The sequence below is a fragment of the Episyrphus balteatus genome, chromosome 2 (genome assembly GCF_945859705.1).
Source record: "Episyrphus balteatus chromosome 2, idEpiBalt1.1, whole genome shotgun sequence".
NCBI lineage: Eukaryota > Metazoa > Arthropoda > Insecta > Diptera > Syrphidae > Episyrphus > Episyrphus balteatus.
This window is the reverse complement of record NC_079135.1, coordinates 92,103,256-92,124,721: the sequence shown is the minus strand read 5'-3', so window position 1 is coordinate 92,124,721 and position 21,466 is coordinate 92,103,256. Positions and strand designations below refer to the sequence as shown.

General features: G+C 31.6%; 2 protein-coding genes across 5 annotated transcripts; one reads left to right on the top strand and one right to left on the bottom strand.

Moving 5' to 3' along the window:
• Positions 1 to 731: 731 nt before the first annotated feature.
• Positions 732 to 9,880, top strand: LOC129910495 (bifunctional 3'-5' exonuclease/ATP-dependent helicase WRN-like). Its single transcript, XM_055987898.1, has 3 exons — positions 732 to 1,557; positions 4,880 to 6,404; positions 9,035 to 9,880. The coding sequence occupies exons 1-3, from the start codon at positions 883 to 885 to the stop codon at positions 9,772 to 9,774; spliced, it is 2,940 nt and encodes a 979-aa protein (XP_055843873.1). The 5' UTR covers positions 732 to 882; the 3' UTR covers positions 9,775 to 9,880.
• A 1,731-nt stretch (positions 9,881 to 11,611) lies between these two features.
• Positions 11,612 to 19,404, bottom strand: LOC129910684 (kelch-like protein 26). Of its 4 annotated transcripts, none has more exons than XM_055988152.1 (5): positions 18,858 to 19,404; positions 18,588 to 18,791; positions 18,365 to 18,525; positions 12,403 to 13,612; positions 11,612 to 12,339 (listed from the first exon to the last, which is right to left on the bottom strand). In XM_055988152.1, exons 3-5 carry the CDS (start codon positions 18,491 to 18,493, stop codon positions 11,876 to 11,878), a joined length of 1,803 nt encoding a protein of 600 aa, XP_055844127.1. In that variant the 5' UTR covers positions 18,494 to 18,525; positions 18,588 to 18,791; positions 18,858 to 19,404; the 3' UTR covers positions 11,612 to 11,875. The 4 variants fall into 4 exon arrangements, with proteins under 4 accessions (XP_055844127.1, XP_055844126.1, XP_055844128.1 ...); XM_055988151.1 differs by having other exon boundaries at positions 18,877 to 19,404; XM_055988153.1 differs by having other exon boundaries at positions 18,592 to 18,791; positions 18,877 to 19,404.
• Between the last annotated feature and the right edge of the window lie 2,062 nt (positions 19,405 to 21,466).

Below are 21,466 nucleotides of genomic sequence, written 5' to 3'. Positions count from 1 at the left end.
TATTAACCTTAAAATCAATAATAAAATCTTCGATTTTTTTTTTTTTTTTTTTTTTTTTGAGAGTGTTTGACAATTTTACATAATATCTAAAAAAATGACAAACATTTTCAAAAAAAAATTAATAGGTATGTAGGTTTTTGTCATTCACATAAAATAATTCATTAAATTAACAAAAACAAAGCTTCAAAAAAATGTATCTATCCTTTTCAAAAGTATTTATTTACGAAGTATGTCATAAAATTTACATACTAGTAATTTTTTTTATAATATAAATTTTTTTTTTTTTTTAATAATCAAACAAATTTTTACTTTAAAAATTGTTTGTTGCATCGTAGGTTTATAATTTTTGATTAATATTATATTTTTCCAAATTTTTAAAATTTGAAATAAATATGCAGACATTTTGTAGGAACTTCCACTACCTCAAAATCTCTTCTTTTTCATGTCCCATCCATGGACCCATGACAGACTGAGAAGTCCCTGTTTATGGCAAAATAACAGAATAGGAGATTAAATTAACTCGCCGAAAGAGATTATTTCTTTTCAAAAAGTAAATTCTCATATCAACTTCAAATATTGAATTTCAGACTAAAATCTGAAGTATCAAATGGAAAACCAACCATGAACATATTCAGCATATATATGCAAACATACCCTATATCTTTTATTTTCTTATAGTTGGTACAACTGTTTAACTTGACAGATCTCCATATTTGTTTTTTGCTGTTTTTTTTTTTTGTTTAACTATTTGTATTTGCGCTCTAAACTCAAATTTTGTATTTGACTATTTTGTTTATTTATTCCGCTAACATCGGCTTTTTTCTTACAACTTTGAATAAATATTTTGCTGATGCAAAAATAAAAACTAAAACCATATAAAACATGGCACAAGATAGCGAAATTCAAGATATAAATTGGAGTGAACCTTTCGATGCAACAATTGATTTGCATATAAAAACTGAAGAATCTGAAAATATACCCGATGACTGCATTAAATTGCTACTAGATTCCTTTGGTCATTCAAAATTCCGTAAAATGCAATGGAAAATAATATCTTCAATTTTGTATGAGAAACGCGATAACTGCGTCATAATGGCAACCGGCTATGGCAAATCTCTTTGTTTCCAATTCCCTTCGGTTTATCGCAATACAATTACTTTGGTTGTGTCGCCTTTGATATCTTTAATGCAGGATCAAGTTACTGCAATGTGTTTTTACAATTTGAAAGCTTGTTTCCTTGGATCAGCCCAAACTAATCGGGACACTGTTTATGAAGTAATTGATCGACAATATAATATTGTTTATGTTACTCCGGAATATATAACTTCTGAGAGTGGTTCTTTTCTTATTGGAAGAATTAAAGATGATCTCAGTTTAATTGCAATTGATGAGGCACATTGTATTAGTAAGTGGGGACATGACTTTCGTAGTGCCTATAGGAATCTCAATGTTTTGAGGGAATGGTGTCCAGCGGTGCCTATTCTTGCAATGACTGCAACAGCTACTACCAAAGTTCGAGATGATATTATAAAAAGTTTGGATTTAAGGAATCCACAGGTAAGTCAATAGACTATAATAGTATATTTGTTTTATTAAATTTTCTCTTCTAAAAAACGTTTTTTAGGAATATTTGTATTGAAATAGCTTCCCAAGGATAGATACAAAAATTTAAAGTTCATTTCGCTTCCGAAGTATGCTAGTTATAAATTTTTCTCCTTCTTTTGTATAAAGTATATTTAAAAGAGTCAAATTCCTTTAATCAAATTATCACATTCCACAATTCCAAATTCCTATTTTTTTCCCAATTATCATAAAATGTATAAGTTTTCTGATAAACTTGTAGTTCACTTTTTTTTATAACATATTGTTTTTTTTTTCATAAAAATATAGCTATAAATAAAGCACTTATGTTTTTCACACATTTTCGAAGAAAATTGGATTCAAAGTCAAAAAGAATTAATATCGACCAACCAAAAAAGATATCAACATTTTGTAAACGCAGTTATAAAGATTAACATTTCTTCTAAAAATAAAGGCCTCTATCAAGTTTCTACTGTTAGTATTAACAGAGATAAGATAAGATAAGAAAATGTATACCAAAATAAAAGTACGAAAAGGCACTCTTTTACTGACCGAAAACTCAAAATCTGGTCATAAAATTTTGTGGTGACCTATGAGATTTTAGTTCGAGATGTCAAAAGCAAGCATTGTGCCAAAAATTGGAGCATTTGACTGAAACCACTTTATCATACAAATAGTGCGGGGTCCTTTGCGAGTTTTCAGTTTTTTTTTTCTTTAATCGGCTTTATCACGATTTCTATTCATACTGGCAATTTGCTAAGAATTCCAAAAAACATCGCAGAATCCGTTCGCAATGGAAAATTTCATGCCAAGTATCATAACGAATGGAATTTGTGATTGTTTTTGCGAGATTTCCGGAAACTTTTCGATACGAATTGTAATCGTAATTTTGGCGAGATTTTCAATAAGATTGGTTTTGTTTCTGAATACTTATTTGCTGTCTATTCCTTATTCCGAATTTTTTGTTTTTCTTTATTTATTGAGTTGTATGTTTTTTAATATCCCAGAACTTTCCCTGAGTACGTCTTGTTGTCAATTTTTCTTTAACTTTTTCCTGCAATTGATGTTATATTCATGCTTAGAAATATACAAATTCAGAAATTGTCCATTTTTTCATTTTAAGATTTCAAACAGTTTTAGTTTTGCTCTCAAAACTACCTTACCCTGGTAAATAGATCTTCAATTTGTCTGTATATTTTCTTTATATCTGCGCCCATGTTCGTACGTGCATGGAAAATCTTATGTTTCGCAAAAACTGCTTTAACGATTTTGAAAAAAAAAAAAATTGTGTTTGCTTTCTTTAATATGAGGTCTGTTTTTATGAAAATAAACTAGAACAGAAAAACACAAGGACCTAACTTCAACCTTTCTGAAAATCTTGAAACAATTGTTAGGACAGTAATAAAACTACAAAATTAGTCATGAGCTTTGGAATTGTATTAAGATGAAATACGACCGAATTTTGAAATTATTTCTCCATAATTTGATATGTAGATCGAATTTCGAGGCATTTTTAAAAGTGGTAAAAATTTAAAATTAAAATAAAGAAAACAAATGGTGGCATATTCAAAAATTTTAAAAAATTGAAACGATTTCATTGATGTAAACAAAATTTAATTTAAAGAACTTTTTCAAAAAAGGCAAAGCATTTGACCACTTTGTGTCATCACTATATGTATTAGCCTTGTTCAATTGGAGGTGGTAGTCTACTAATAGTAGATGTTTTGGTAAATCTAGTACTATCATCTACTCATGCTCTTCTTCCCGAGTAAATACGATTTGTATTAAATTCGTTGAAAGTGCGTTCCATTGAAAATCGCTAGTTAACTACTAGTAGTACTTTGCCACCTCCCAAAGGAACAGGGCTATTATAGAACGGGTTGAAAACATATTTTTAAGATTTAGTTTTTACTACTTAGGGGCATGAAAGTCTTTGGAATTGATACAAAAGTTCTTTAGATTCGGAAGTAGGTACCTGCATGAGCAAAAAGTTTTGTCTAACAAACGGTACAAATGCAACCACATATTCCTCCAGATTGTTGCTGATGTAGAATATAGTATCTAGATTTGGCCGATCCTTCCACGATGTACATATGATGGCTATTCCTTGGAATTCTTGCAGATTTTTGAAATTTAATCTATAAAAATACCTCACCGCGCTTCACTTTTATTTCTCACTGTCAATTTTTCAAGTCCATTTGTTTTAATTCCTATAGATTTTATGGACATGACTATAGATGATAATGAACTGACTTCTGAAAATTTTGTTGGTCTCTATCTTTATTGTTGATCACATAAAGATGTCGAACCTGAGACCTGGACCTGTTTCTCAGCAAATTAAATTAGTTACATCAGCTACCAGTAAAAAGTTTGGCCTATTGGACGAAGCTCTTTTTAGAACATTTCCGTTATTTCGGCCATAAAAAACATTGCCTGGAGTTAAATCGGACTCAATTCCTGATTTTAAACCCTGATTTTTCAATTGTCAGTTAGACTATCAGAAGAATAAATGTCAATATAAAAAAAAAAAACTTTTATTACTAGGAATAAGTTCTAACTGAGGTTTATCTGACTATTGAAAAATTGGCCCTAAGTCGTTAATGTAGCTAGCATAAATGATGTAGTACGCTCCGCAACACCCCCCTAAAATGTTTAAAATTGTAAATTAAATATTTTTGACTTTTGTAAAGTATGTATGAAAAATGTACTTCCAAATATACATCAATCGGTGTCCCATACGCCTTTTCTTTAATTTCTCTAAAAACCTCTGTGCAAGTGGCCGATTAAATCGATGTCATCCGCTTACCCAATCAGTTTAACTGATTTGTACAGTATTAACACCCGTTCTATTCACTACCTTTTCCAGAACAAGATTGAAGAAATCACATGATAAGTACATCACTATCGTCAATTCAGCCATAGCCATAAATAACTGTTAGCAAAAACATAATTTGCGACTCCAAAGCACATGAAAATTTTATGTGTCTCCCCTTCAAATTCGTTAACTTTTCCAAGAGTGAAGATTTGCCTGTCGAACGCCCTGTCTATAGTAGAACAATTAACTATTACACAGTACATTGGATAGAATCTTTTATTCTAAATTTAGAAGAAATATGTTTTGGTAGTTTAAGCGGTAGTTTTAGCAAGCACAGGATCGCCTTTTTTGAAGATGGGACAAATGGGACTGTTGACCCAGTCATCGGGCATATTTAATTTTGCTATTCTGTTTTATATTCTCATTAAAGAAAGCTTTTATAAAATCTAGCACAATAAAATTATCTATACTTTTTTCTTTAAGATTATTTCCACCGGCTTCGATCGTCCCAATCTAGAATTCATAGTTAAACCAAAAACTGAATGTTGGTCAGACATTGGAGAACATATAAAAAATGTAAAAATCGGCTCCATCATTGTCTACTGCATTACGCGACGAATAACTGAAGAAGTTGCTAGTGTTATATCTTCACATGGTTTTCCCTGTGGTGTCTATCATGCTGGCTTACCCCTAAAACATCGCAATAAAATCCACGATGAATTCATCCATGATCGCATTCGTGTTGTAGTTGCGACAATAGCATTTGGTATGGGTATTAATAAACCCGATGTCCGACTTGTCATTCACTATGGTGTATCCAAAGACATTGAAGGTTATTACCAAGAAGTTGGCAGAGCTGGTCGTGATGGATTGCCAGCTAAATGTTTGCTCTTCCATCGACCCAAAGACTGGGCACTTCATCGAATGATTCGTCAAAGAAGTAAACCAGAAACATCAATTGAACAAATGGAAAAACTCATGAGAGCAATTCGAGAATATATCGAAATAAAAGATTGTCGCAGACGTTTTATTCTAAATTATTTCCAAGATGATTGCAAGAATTTAATTAAACGTCCAGATTGTTGTGATAATTGTAAGCGTGCCATTTCTAGTCCTAAAGAATCAATAAATCTTTATGGCAAATATCAAGGCTTAGATGTGGATGGGCGTTTAGATATAACAGAAGATAGTAAATTACTACTTAGACTTTTGCAGGATATGAATTCTCGTTTTGGTCTTAGAAAAGCGATTCTTGTGCTACGCGGGTCAAAGAGTAAAGACGTACCAGCAGCTTATAACCACCATTTTACATATGGAAAACTAAAACATCGCTCTGATAAGTGGATTCAAGCTGTCGTCAATAGTTTAGTCGAATTAAATATATTGACAATGGAAGAAGTACACGACGCAAAATTCTCATACACTAAATGTGTGATAACCAGCAAGGGAAAAGTCTGGTTAAGTGGTATATTGGGTCAGGTTCCCATTAAATTTATGCCAAATGATGAATTTATAAAACTACTAAATCCAAGAGTTGTAAGTGCTCCAAAAATTACATTCCCACTTCTCGAAAAGAAAGAACAAAATCAACCATCCACATCAGCTAAGCCTTCTGTTACACCAGCTCCATCAATCATTTTAGCCAAGAACACGACATTATCATCGCCATCAATAAATTCTGATATATATCGACCATTACTGAAAGTTCGATCGAAGTTAGCCAGTTTATTTGATGTTATGCCTTATTTGGTTGCATCAACAAAAGCTCTAGAGCAATTGGCTAAAATTCAACCAACAACAATGGAGGAGTTCAGAAATATTCGATTGGATGGTTATTCGGAAGAGAAAACGCAACGTTTTGGACCTGTCTTTTTGAAAGTGATCAGAGATCATCAGGCGAAGTTCAAGAAGACAACTGATCCGGAAAAAGATACTGAGAAACTGCAAGAAACACTTGAAAATACAGATCCGGGGCAGACTGTTATAAAGCAGGAACCAGATGTTGAAGGTGAGTTTTTTTAGTTTTGATTTTTTAGTTATAGGGCAAGTTTAGGTGTCGTAAAAAAATAGAACTCGAGATAACAATCGGAGAATGCCAAAAAAAAGTGGGACCGGCAATTCTGTCTTTCTGTATATACCTGGAGCTACAGCCTAAAATAGTAAAACGATTTTCTTCAATCTTGGTAGTTAACAGTTTTTGTTAATTTCCTAGAGGAAAAATTGAAAATTGACTTAGATTAATTTTTCTCAAAAATGGCTCTAACGATTTGGATTAAAATTTTGTGTGTAATGTTTCAACGTTGTTATTTCAACAATGTTAATGTTGTTATAAAAAAACATTTAAATAACTGTAATATGTACTAAAATTGTAGAAAATTAAGAAAACATATTTTTGGATATTTGAAAAATATTTCAATTTTTTTTTTTTTTTTGAAAAATATGTTGACTTCTCTTATTGAATTAAAACCAATTCCAGATAATAACAATAAATATAATTAAGTTTATTTAATATAAATAAACAATCCAACTCAATTCGCAGTTTAACAAGAAGTGAAAATTTAAATAGAAAATTATTGACTAAGGGTCAATTTTTCAATAGTCAGATAAACCTCAGATAGAGCTTATTCCTAGGAATAAAAGTTTTTTTTATATTGACATTTATTCTTCTGATAGTCTAACTGACGATTGAAAAATCAGAGCTAAAAAAACAAAATAATAAATTGCTAACTTAGATTCAAAAACACACAGTAGATTTATATTAAGTGTTGTATTTCAACAAAATTAATTTTTTGAAAACGGGTTAGTGAAATATTTTGAATCTTCGTTTCTAATTGTAAGTTAATTACTACATTTTTATAAAAAAATCACAATTCTTATAGCCGTTTCTTAAAAAAAAATAATTTTTTACAAATAATTTTTTGAAACCGAAAAATTTAAAATAAACGTGTTAGTCTTTATTGTAGCAATTATAATAAGTAATATCTAAAAAATTTCAAAAAATTCCATCTCAAATTTTCAAAAAAAAAAAATTTTTTTTTTAAATTCAAAAATTAACGAACGGGTACAATGGCACCCCCGATTTTTTTTTTTACTAATGACACTGGTCGGCAAAAACAAACAAAAAGTCGTGAGCAAGATAAGGTGATTTTAATTGACTTTAGTGTGCTGAATTAAAAAGTATTTACAGTTTCGTTCTATCACGTCCAGTTTTTGAGCTGTACTCATCACTATTTTCACTAAAAAGTCTCAAAAACTAATTTTCAATGAAGTTCTTATTAATGTTTAATCAAAAAAAAAAACATTTTTCCTTAATATGTTACTTGATTTTAAGACATAATTAATTTTTTTTTTTCCAATATCTTTGAGAAAAAAAATAATTTTGAAAAAAAAGGTAAAAAAGGTATATTTAAGACGATAAAATATTGCGGTTTGTGATGCATAAGATTCGCAAAAAGAAATATTTTACAGTGGTGTAATTCGAAGTCAAATGTACTGAAAAAACGAGTATTTGACCTTTTAATATTCAAGTATTTCAAAAACCTGCAAGTGAAATTTTGACTTCGGACTCAGCACACAAAAATCCCTTAGAAAAGTTTAGTTTGGTTCTAGCTCCATTTTCGTTGTCGACCAGTGTTAATTTTTATACATTCATTCATTCTCAGTTTCTCTTAATGACTGAAAAATTTAACCCGTTTTATGTTCGTGAAAAAAGTGAAAAAAATAATGTGTTCCCGCTAAGGACACTGAATTTTTTGGATTTTACGCTTCTGAAGTGAAACGAAAATTTTTTGAAGTCTCCAAAGTCAACAGCGAACATGTTAACGAAAAAACACTATCGGGTTTTATAGCAAAGTAAAAATAATTAAAATACAAATTTCAAGAAAAAAACATCAAAAAATAAGTTTTAAGCAAAAACAAAACATATTTAATTTCGTTCAAGATTTCGCTATCGAATTTTTGTATGGAACAAGACTCAAACCGATTGATAGATTCTCTTGGGCCGCACTTTTGAAATAAGAAAAAAAAATTTTGGACCGATATTAACGGTATTTGCCATTGAACCGATTTCTTAGAGGGTGATTTTCTCATAAATGACAAAACCGATTTCAACGAAAATTTTTATTTAAAATATTTTATACCTACTATTTTTAAAATTAAATAAACTTTTTAAAAAAATTATTTTTGGAATTTAAAAAAGCTGTATTTTCTTTTTTTTTTAAATCAATTTTTTTTAAATGCATAATGAATTTTATTGAAACTTTGTTTTTATTTAATCAATAAATATGGCATACCAAATTTTTGTTTTGAAAATTTTTATATAAAGAAAACAATATTTAAAAAAAACGGCTTTAACGATTTTCAAATTTTTTTTCTTAAAATTCTTTGTTATAAAACAAATTAATTGACATACTTCGATTGATGGTCAAAACCTTTTAAATGGATGTTTTTGTAACATTGAACCAATTGTATAAGAGCGACCCCGTCGTGTATTTTATTTTATAAACTTTGAACTGCATATTTTTTAAATACAAATCATTCTAAAATTCTGACCCAATTCAAAATCTATCTCTGCCCCGCCTCTCCTCTAAACTAGAACTTATACTTTTTCTACAAAATCCATCTTTATCTTATTTTTAGCTTCTAATGATAACCCACCATCTCAGGCTGAAAACGAAGATCAATCTTTGGTGTCTACCCAAGAATCAGTGAAAATTATCGATCCTGAGCCGCAACAAATAATAGAAATCGAATCTGACATTGAAAATGCTATCTTCGCTGATTGGGATTCAGATGATTCCGAGTTGACTCAGGTTGGAAAAAAAGTTGAACAACAACTCAACGCCAGCGTTAGTAAACCATCATCAAATGAAAACATCGATTTGGATCTACTAATTGATGCTCTCCAAGAAGATGAATTAAAAGAAAAGAAAACAACAGAAAATCTCAAACAACCACGAACTATTGATAAAAAATCATCCAATACATTAGACTATGAATCTGATGATGATCTATTCAACGAGGATTGGGATTTAGAAATCGATGAATCTGATTTAACTATGATCTCACAACAAGCTGAGGATCAATTCAAAAATGATTGCGGACAAGTAACTGCCAGTACATCGAATGCATCTTCTATTGATTCGATGGAACAAAAGCTCAATGATGTTACTGTTAAATTAGAAGTTTCATGCAGTGATATTTATCAAAATAATTTGGTTAAAAAAGAAAGAAAGCCACGTATTATAGAGAAGAAGGTAACAAATGCTTTTGAGTATGAAGATGATTCTGATTCTGACACTGAGTCAAAACCGATCACTTCGCCGAAAAAGAGAGCTCTCCCAAGTTGGATGCAAGTTTCACAAAAAAAGAAGAGGTGATTTTTTGTTGCAGTTTTTTTGACAATTTGGCACAATGAATAATTTTTGTTTTATCGTTTTGTATTATTTAATCAATTTCAATAAAATGTATATATATTTCTTTTTATGTGTGGATTTTAATTTTTTAAACTTAATTTAGAGCGAACTCATAAAAAATAAGGTTTTCCAACATAGGAGAAAAATAGATAAGAGTGGCATTTGAAAAATAACATAATTTTTTTTATTTGAATTATGGTCACGTGAGTCAGAAAAAATACGGTTTTTAATAAAATTGGAATAAAATCAGGAATTCCATATTGATTCTATTTTTTATTTTGGCTTGAAGACCATTACATTTAATAAAAATTAAGAATTGGGATGATGAAAGTCAGATTTGCACTATAATAAAGTCCATAATTTCCGTTAAGGGAGTATCGATGGTGGTTTGGCACCACCCCTTTGAAGAAAATCTTCCAATTCGGACAGAGAAATCAATTCTTGACACGTCTCTGGTGAACATTATTTTAAAGGGTTCAACATTTTCCACAAATATAGCGGAAAAGGGTTCCTTTAAGTTCTATGTTGTCTCAACAAGATAAATCAAATCACTCACTTAACCATGCTTAATATAACAGAGTTGCAAAGGAAATTTTACAATGGCCGTGTTTTATTGGTACTCAGTATTTAACTGAGTAAACATTTTATGCTGTAAACAACAACAATTGTTTACTTTTATTTATTTATTAATAATCCTTATTGTTGAAGGGTAAAAAATAAGTATAAGTTTAGAAAAAAATTGTCTCTATAAACCAACAAATAAAAAACTTTTGTTAATCCTTAACAATCCTTTGTTGTTGTTTCCGGTGTAAAATTTTACTGATATAAGTACTGAGTTACCAATAAAACACGGCTAATAAAATATTTAAAAAAATAAATGTCTCGTTAGCCCGGGTTCCTACACTACATTATATTAAATTTTCGCGCCATTATTCCAAATCTGAATGTACAGGTGATCTCAGACCTACGAACAGTATGGACGCACTAGACCCACAGTTTTGAACATCTTCATTATTGTCATTTGATTTCGATCAAAACCTTAATTTTTTGACACGACCCTATATATGTATAGCCAGTAAAAACCATAAAACTTCGATTTTTTTACATGAACCCATTAACACATTTTAAAAAAATTACTAGAAGTGTCTGTAATTCATTCTTTCGTCCTTATAACGGAGTATTGGGTTTCACTTTACAAAAAATGTTTTTTTCTATTTTTGTTTTAATTAAGTATTAATTAAGAAAACGTTTTTGAACAAGCCTGCCTTTTTTTCTAAAAACCATAGAGCATATCCCAAAACATTTGAACGTGAAGATTAGAGCAAAAAAGTAAATCTCAAACACTAGCTGCGTTCCTTTGGGAACATTTATCTACTGCTTAGTACTTAAAGCTTCTTTGAACTACTTTTTCAATAGAGAAGTAGTAATTGAAAGCAACTTTAAGTACTAAGTACAAAAGATAAATGCCCCCAAAGGATCGCAGCTACTATGAAGAAGTCCAAAAGTTCGCAAAATCAATGAGTCCATTATTGCATGTGGGTTACATTCGGCCTTATCACGAAATCTATTAATTTGGTATAAAAAAATACAGAAAAAAAATAACAGAATCCGTTGGTAATAGAAAGTTCCATACAAATTGTCACTACGGACGGACTCGATGAATGTTTTTTTTTTCAGTACGGAAGCAAATAATTTTAGATACGAATAGTATTCGTTATGGATTTTCCTAATGTACAATAATTATCCAAGCTTTAAGATTCCAATTCATTTCTTTGGTATACAAAAAAAAGCACACAAAGCCTTAGGTAAGTATAATTGACAATTTATAATTTATATTTTATTTCCTTTCGAAATTCACTGGTAAAACAGCAGACGATACACATTCTAAGCATACAAAGAAATTAAATTACTATTTTTGTATACTACAATATAAATACTATTTACAACAATCTCAGATTTTTAAATAAAAAAAATAAAAACAAGAACAAAAACATATATGTATAAGGCAGCTCGACGTTAGAGTTTAAACATATCGTTGAGTAATTTCATCATTTCTTATTCTTTGTTATAAACCTTCTCGACAACGCGGCACATAAAATGTAGCACACGTACACTCCCAAGTAGGTTTGGATCCTTCCCATTCTGTTTGTGTTGACCATTCTTTGGTTAAAAGATCATAAGTTTGAACATTTGACGAACAATTTATTGTTTCATCCGAAAGCAGCCCTCCAACAAAGTAGATTTTATTTTTCACCGCTGTTATACCAGCATGAAATGTAGGAACTGGATTCCTTGTCTCCAAATACCAACTATCTGTGGCAACATCATAAACATCGATGTCACTAATTAGGACCCGTGTTCCAGTATGAGGGTCTTCAAACCATCCGCCACAAGCGTAAATCTTGTCATCAATTGCAAGGAGTACGTGATCCGCTCTTGGTTTTGGCATAGGACTCTTTTGATGCCATTTGTCGCCAAATGTATCGTATCGCCAAAACGAAGGCAGAACTAAGTGTCTATCAATTCCACCTGCAAGTAAGACACAAGATTTAGAATTCTATAAAAGAAAGGCCTTTAACTTCTAAAGCTTACCTGATATGTACAAAAAGTGACCCTGAGCTGCTCCAGCATGCTGACTTCGATTCTCTTTCAACGGTTTTATATATTCCCATGTATCAGCAGCTACATTATATTTCTCACAATTCGACTCTCGTCGGCCTTCCTCCCAGATTTCTTCACTTCCTTCGATTTGGTCACAAACACCTCCCACAGCATATAAAAAATTGCCAACTGCGTTCAACGAAAATCGACATCTTTCCGATTGTATTGGTGATATCGTTGACCATTTGTCTTTACCTGCACTGTATCGAAAACCAAACCCGTGAATGTATTCTTTCAGACAAACATCGTAAGAGCCACCCACCACGAAAAGGTCATTGCCTAACACGGCTGTTCCATAGTTGCATTGTTCGATGTGTGGAATGCAAGTTAACGGGTGCCATCTCTTTTCATCGGGCAAAGCAAAACTCAGACCATTGTGTACTCCATTTATATAGAAACCTCCAATTTTGACTAGCGCCAACTCCATGCCTCGAGTATTTGTCAGAATATTGCTCCTGAGTAGATCAGAGTTAATATACTTTTTCTTGCAGGATTTCTTTTGTTGAAAACCCGCCGTTCGCATAACATTGTAATACGGCGAATGAATAGACTCATCAATATAATCAAACCTTGGCCAAACGTGTAGATCAATTGTTTTGATTTGATCGAAACGAATGTTTGTAAAAAGTTTTATAGCATTTTCCAATGTAACTTTATTCTTTACACAATACTCAGCTACAATTTGTAGAACTGTGACTTCCGAACAATCCACAGGATAGTCACAGCTTAGGATATATTCAAGCTGTTCACAACTTAGATTATCCCTTTCTGGAGTTTTTGAGAACTCCTCCAAATGAGCACATATAAATCGATAGGTTTTGTGCTTGAGATTACTTAATGAATAGAGATCAGATAGTGTAGCTATGTCGACACAATTTTCCATGTCTATTTGAGATTCTAAGTAGGCCGAACAGGAGAGAACGACGGCATTCATTTGAACATGAGTGGCAGCTGATAGAATGTCTTGGACATTATTACGATCTATATCTAATTTCGATGTGTAAGCATATTCGAGTAAACTTTCCATACCACGAGCTGGTATGCCTATTAGTTGGATTTCAGATTGTTGGGCTTCTTTCATGGGATCTGTAAACATTGCGGCAAAATAATCACTGCATGCGGCAAGAACTACACGATGAGCCTGTAATTGAATTCAATAAAAAATTGTTTGATAAAAAGTCAAATACTATGGAAGTTAGTGTGGTCCACGTTATAAGGCAAAAAAATAAACTATATAATTCATTAGTTCCCCACCCATTATTTTGCTACAGACATCAATACCAACATATGCTGAAAGTTTTAGCCTTCAAAACTAAAAGGAAGAGGGCGCTCATCAGCTTTGGAATATTAGAGTTTGTTACCCTTACCTTACCCTTAATATCTGATTATATCGTATTAGGACTTGGCTTGAGGTTGCAATTTGGATTAAACATGATAAACACGCATGTTCCCGACAACCAAGTAAATGATTTTCACGTTTCTTTGATTTTGAGTCATTAGCTCGTATTTCATTGATTAATTCTGTTTTGATAACTTTAAGCAAAAAATACTTACAGACGAATTTAAATGAACAAAAATTATTATCTGTGAAAATATCACTTAACTATTGGTTTTTTATGAAAAACTTTACCACATCATAACTTAATTCACTTGATAAATCAAAACAGGAGTTAATTACTAGGCATGAGGACCCAGCTATACCAGCATCTGAGCAAAAACTTTGAGCCTGTTGAGCGCCCACTTACACTTCACCTAAAAAGCTGAAATTTCACGTGTGTAATACAAAACACATATGCAACCAATTTTTGAGTGGGGAACAACGGAAATGTAAAAACCAAAAAAGTGGACCACCCTAATGGAAGTAGTAAGAAAAGTTCTTCTTGAATCTAAGCTAATGCATGAAAAAAATGCAAGGAACTAAAAGTAATTTCTTTATGACATTTCTTTCTTCTTGCGACATGAATTACTATACTGCACATAATTTCGTAAAGAGGAAAAAACAAAATCAAATACCGAAATTTCAAAAATATTTGGAATTTTCTGACTTATTTAAAGACCTAGGTTAAAAATCTAAATGAGAATAAATCGGAGACAATGCCTTAACTCCAAATATGCAAAACAAATCAAAATCAAAAATTTTGTAGTTAGGGCCTTTACGAGATTATCTTAGAGGATATAATATATGGAGTGCTTGTCCCTATACTTAATACATTGTAACGCCATATGTATGGATAGGGGTCGCTGCCTTCGTTTTTCAATGAGAGTCCGGTTCCACAGCTGTAAATAAACACGCTTGTTGATGACAGCCATCAAATGAAAATAAAATGGAGGCATGCACTCATCGAAAAACTTAAAGAAACTAGAGCCCTCTATAAAAGCTTCATGGAACTAACAGCACAAGCACTCCATATATTATATCCTCTAAGGAGATTATGGACAGTATAACTTAAAGCTTTACAAAAGCGGAACGGTTTATAAATAAAATGCACGACTAATTCGCTCGTACAAGTACATGCTCTTGTAGTAGCTACATATATACCTTAGTTATCCCTTCAAAATGAAAAGTTTAAATATTATTAAAATATTATAAGAACTGTCTGTACAGGGTGTCCCAAAAGCAATGGATCTAACGAAATGCTGCAAATTAATTAACAGTTCAAAGTTTCATAAAAACTCAATTTCTTACTTTTATTTCAGAGCAAAACGGGTTTGCGGTGTTTTAAGGTCGTCATTTTCCGGTCAAAAGACCGAAAGGATAGGTTTTTCCACTATTTTCAATCAAAAACCTATGCTAAAATGAGCCTAATAACTATTACCTTTCGAGTATTCATTAAGCTTCTTTTATTTTTCAAAAAATCAGCATTTTACTACTGCAAAAAAAAAACAAATTCAGTTCTAAGAAGGTGCAAAAATTAAATACTATGGAAAAATTACCTAATTAAAAAAAGTCGGATTTTTTAATAAAACTATTTTTGTTTCCGTTATTTTTGGAATATTTTCAACAATTTTATCCCTTCAAAACTGATGCAGCTGAGTTCAATTTTTAGAATGCATTTTTTTTTAAGGTTCCGTAGCAAAAGAAAAATTGAGAAAACTTATTATTTGTAGTCACGGAACATAAAAGACCGTCACAGGGTGACCATTTTTTTAAATTTTTTTTTCGAAAGCCCATAAATAACAAAATATATGGCTACTATTTTTTTTTATTATTTTTCTGATTATTGTCACTACCTACCCCATCTACCGTTTTCGTGTCGACGTTGATTTTTGAGACACTCTGCATAAAATTAAGTGGAAATGTATGAAGAATGTTGGCCGATTTTCCAAAATTTTTGACTCACCTAAAGGAATAAATCTCAAAAATTTTAATAGAAATCCTTACAGCAGTAACCGAACGAAAAAAACAATACATGAGATAAAAGGGCTTGGGAGGATTTATCTAAAACTACGGCTAAAATTTTTTACTCGCCTTAACGACAAAATCCCTGAAATTTTCATCAAAATCGTTAGAGTTGTTTCCGGAAACCCTGTTTTATGTATATAAACAAGTTTAGCTCGTTTAAAGTTATTCTTACTAAATAGATTCAAACCCCAAATGCCTTTTATATTTGAAAAAAAAAAAAAAAATAGGATAAATAAATTGGTGTGAAGTAATTGCAAACAAAAAGTATACGACTGAAAAATGTTAAGCAAACTTTTGAAAGACATCTCGACATTTTGACTTAACTCGTGTCTTTGGGAAACGCTTAAGATATCCTAATGCGTTATTACCGTTGTAACATACATTTGTAATTAATGCAATACAACATCAGGCTCATAATTTTTCAAGAGGAAAAAAAAACAGAAGCCAAAACTCCATCGACTTGGAAAAAATTAGTTTTGTATTTTTTTTTCGTTGCTATCCGTATTTGCATTTGAAGTTACATGGACTACAAAAACAATACGCAGCTGCCGATAAGAATAGAAGCTAATTCCAGCTGCGGATTAAATTATTACAAAAAATATTGGTTTCTTTTTTTCCTTGATTTTTGTTCAATATTAATATTTGAGAAAAACACACTAAGGGCCATTTTTTTCACTCGGAGTTGAACATAACTTGAGAATTTTTATACTAAAAATTCTCAAGTTTTGTTCAACTCCGAGTGAAAAAAATGGCCCTAAATGTAGCCAAAAACCAAAATGCTATTGAAGCATAAGTTTAAACGAAGAATTATCAATTACTCTACTGAACGTTTTCAAAATTACAGAGAGAAAGATTTTTGGAAAGATTTATGGTTTCAATGTGTATTGCTACGAACTCTTTAACCCATTCTCTCCCATTGTACTTTTTAAAGTACAGCAAAATGCATTGACAATTTGTGCATGCAAAAACAGTTATTAGACCAAATGTTTTGCTTATTTCTGCAATAATCAATTGGAAATAAACCCAACATTAAGAAAATAATAAATGTTATCATATTTTTATGCATAAATACGGAGATAAGCAAAGCTAAAGTTAAATGTACTTTAAAAAGTACAGTGGGATCATACATACATTTTTCTTTCAAGTACTTTGAATGGATTTTATAACTATCCCCAGTATAAATTTGTATGAAAAACTTTTCCAAAATTTTGGTGCTGCCCTAGAACAAGTTGATAACAATGCGGAAGTAGTCAACACTTATATAGTTGGCTCAGGAAAATAAGGCTCAAGGACATTACGCCCACTTTTATGGGGCTTATGACCCATTCAAGTGGGACATTAGTTACAAATAAAAAAAATCGATTTTGTACTTATGCCCCACCTTATTGGGACATCAGTCCATACCAGAATTTTATGGAGTTATACCCCACCTAGCATATTTGTTTTCAAAAGGTATCCAACAAAAGGATTCCTTAATGCAAGGGAACTTTGCATACAACCAACTTCGCACCTAACCCATATCCAATAGTGTGTCCTCCTTCCCCTCCTAAACATATTTCACTAATACTGAGTGCAAGCACTTTATAATATGTAAGCAATAATGGTGTGTAAACAATGGTGGACACACTATTGGATTTGTGGTACGTGCGAGGTTATGTCCCTGGGCCTTATATGTCTGATTTCTTGACCATTGGACAGTATGACAGATAAAGAAGACATCGATGATGACAACATAAAAATAATAGAGCTACCGTAAAGTTCAACTTAAAATTACAAAAGCACTAACACTCCAATATCTCAAAAATCGCATTATAGAGAGCGCAGTTTCTTAAAAAAAAACTGCCTAATCAACTTAAGTGTCGCAAATGTCATTTATGGTTAAAATGTTGCTGTTGAATAATGTGTAATGTTACACTATGCATTGCAAAAGAGTGTTTTAAAAATTCTAATATTTATGAAAATTAATATGATATGCATGATCCCATTGTACTAAAAAAAGTACACCCCCATAACTCCTTACCAACAATTTTTAAAAATAATTTTTCTTTCTATATATCTTAACTTTTATGACACAAGAAAACCTCATTTTTAGTGTTCCCCTTCAAGAAGAAAAAAAACCAAAAAGTGAACTATCCTGATGGCAGCTAGCCAACTAAGAAGTGGACTGAATGGGCAGTCTTGCTAGTTGACTCTTGACTGTAATCTAACATAGATTTTAAGCGCCGTCATAATTAGTTGTGGTCATGACGCAAAAATATAATTGAGATAAAATGATTACAACATCCGTCATAAAATAAGGAAAAGCTTCAAAGACAAAAGAAAGATAATTGCTGCTATAATCATGTAATCGGCGGTAGACTTTTATCACAATAAATTATTTTTATGTCAGCTATACAGCAGCTATGTTACCGTTTTTAAATGACCTATTTCCAACCATATTTTTTGTTTGTTGAGAGATTTATTGAAAAAAAATCTAACTCAGGAACTCACCTTCATAGACGATCCTTCAACCAACAAAGTAATATCCAGTAGCTTGTTGGCCTTCCGCAGTTCATTTAATCCCAACATAAGAGCCTTTGAATGAATCACTGTGTTAACTTCGGCGTTCAAGTCCGCCATGGTTTCTCTTTCAACAAAGACGTCTTATGTTTCTTTATTATAAAAAAAAAAAGTTTTAAATAGAAGCCAAAAGTAATCAAATAAAACAAGTTACCTACAAAATTTCAATCTACTTGGAGGAACAATTTTTTGATACAAAAACTAATGATAGGTAGTTCAGAGGCCGAGGGCGATAGTAAAAATATGATTTAATATTCTTTAAAAGCTCATAATCATTGGAAACATTCCAAAGCAACTCCAAATCGAATGGCCGTCTCTCTTTCACCTGCACTTAATAAAACTTAGTTAGCCCTAGATTCTAGAATTAATAAGAACACCAGACATCAGAAAACAAATAATAAAAATAAAAATATATCAATAAAACCTGTTTAATAATTACGAACCGAGTTGTCTTTTTGTTTTCCTCCACTCTCCGAACTCTTTCGTCTATCTTCTATTAGTTGCCTTTTTATTATTTTGCAATCTTTCTTTTGGCTCAGAGTTATCAGTGAAGTAAACTATACTTTTACTGATTGGATTGGTTGAAGGTCAGGGAATCCGTTTTTATCAATTTTGTTTTATTTGTTGTTAGTTGATTCAACGTAATTTTAGCGTAAAATTGATAAGCAAATTGATTTTAATGTGGTGCAAAGTACAAAAAATAAAGTTGACTTCTTTGCACTCTTTGGATTGGGATGTGCCCAATCATGACCAGCAGCTGTTCAATGATCATTCATTTTTTCTTTTTGTTTTTTCTTTTATGATCCAGAGTATTTGGTGTAGACACCTGAAATCTGGTGAAGGGGATATAATACGCTTCCGTATCTCTTAGATAGACACTAGATTCAACAAAACAAATAAATACTTGGACTCATTCGCATATTTATTGGAATTTTATGCCGAATTTCTCTGATTGCTGCTAAAAAAATCGATCTTTTTGAATTAAAAATGGATTGAATTTGTTTTTGTTTTGTTGTACAGATTTGAACTGTTTCACAACAATTTTTACACGAATGTCAATTGATAAATGGTGTGTTCATTTTCTTGCAAAGTAGAAGTACTGGTTGCATTCAGCGAATTTTTTTAAAAGAAATTAGCCCTGTTCCATTGGAGGTGGTGGTTTACTACTAGTAGATGTTTTGGTTAATCTAGTATTATCATCTACTCATGCTCTTCTTCCCGAGTAGATACGATTTGTATTGAATTCGTTGAAAGTGCATTCCATTGAAAATCGCGAGTAAATTACTAATAGTACCTTGCCACTTCGCTTATGAGCTTTGGAAGTATTATTTTTGTCATTACTTTAATGGCAGGGAAATTCACAATTTTGTTCGTGCTAGAAATAGATAGTTGTTGATAACCTCTGCCTATCATTTTTCAGTAGAAGGGAAGTACTAGATATGTACGTACACATTTCAGCGTTTATTTATAGCCTGGGGTCAAATTACGGCATACGTTCGTTAACGTATGGTTGCTTTGGGCCTTAAGCCTGGTACGCTGCTCGCGCTAAAATTTAGCTGAGAAAAAATTCCCATACAAGTTATCGATAACTTGTATGGGATCCATTTTATCTCGGCTAAAAACTTTCGATAATTTGTATGGGAGCTAAAATTTAGCGTGAGCAGCGTACCAGGCTTTACCAATAATGAATCGCTAAACACACGTTTAAGTATCGTCGGGTTAAATTTTACCGTCGCGTTAAATTGAGTGTATACTAATAATCAAAATAAACACACGTTTAACTAATTGTGCTTCTATTACCAGATCTATTACATTTGTTGTCAAAATGACATCATTGAAGTGACATTTTATGCATGTAATGTAATAATGAACACAAACATAACTACAAAATACCTACATATCTTCATATATTTTTATTTTGGTTGTAAAAGTTAAAAAATGGAGCCCAAGCAAGGAAGCCAAAAGTGCTTAAAAAAAGTTCTTCTATCGTGTCGTGAAGTACGACGATGAAAATTTGCAGTTCTATTTCTTTTTAACTTGCTGAATACAATGGTGTAGCTGTGGCTTGTAGTACTGCCAAAATTTTACTGAGGGAAACAACAATGGCGTCAGCTGAGCAAAAAGTTGAGAATTCTTGAACTTGCGCTACAAGCTACAGCCACAGCTACACCATTGTATTCAGGGGGTTAGTTTTCTTTTTCAGCCTTTTCTGAAAGTAATGAATATTTATTAATAAAAATATAAATATTTATAAACAATACATTTTTCCATTTTCTTAAGCCTGGTACGCTGCTCGCGCTAAAATTTAGCTGAGATAAAATTCCCATACAAGTTATCGATAATTTGTATGGGATCCATTTTAGCTGAGATAAAATTTTTCGATAATTTGTATGGGAGCTAAAATTTAGCGCGAGCAGCGTACCAGGCTTTATTTAATAAATTGCCGCCAATGTTATTAATTTTTCTCAACAACTCGTGACTTGACAATTTTTTTTTTTTGCTGTCAAATGACAGTGCAAACCGTGCGTTTACATTTAACCGTGCGTTTATATTTCAGTTTCCCAACTATAAAATTAACGTGGCGTTAACCCTTAACCTGACTATTAAATTGGTTATTGGTATGGATAAATATTTAAAGCTCAGTTAAATATTTAACTGAGCTTTAAATTTGATTATTGGTAAGGCCCTTTGTGTCCCTATCTTTTTCTACTAAATAAATAGAGACACAAATAGTAAAAACGTTAACGAATGATCGTAATCGTATGCTGTAATTCGACCCCTGTTTTCACTAAATCCCAAATGAGATAATTTCACAAATTAAGCCTAGTACGCTGCTGATGCGAAACGAAAAATTTTCAAGTCCTCAAAGTCGACAACGAAAATGCTAACGAAAAAATATCATCGAGTATTCTGTCAAAGTCAAAATAAAAAAATTCCAAACTAATTTAAAATCAAGAAAAACAACAGAAAATAATTTTTAAAACAAGATTTAAATGAATTAAAAGTGGAAAAACCGTTAACACTGCTCTTGGA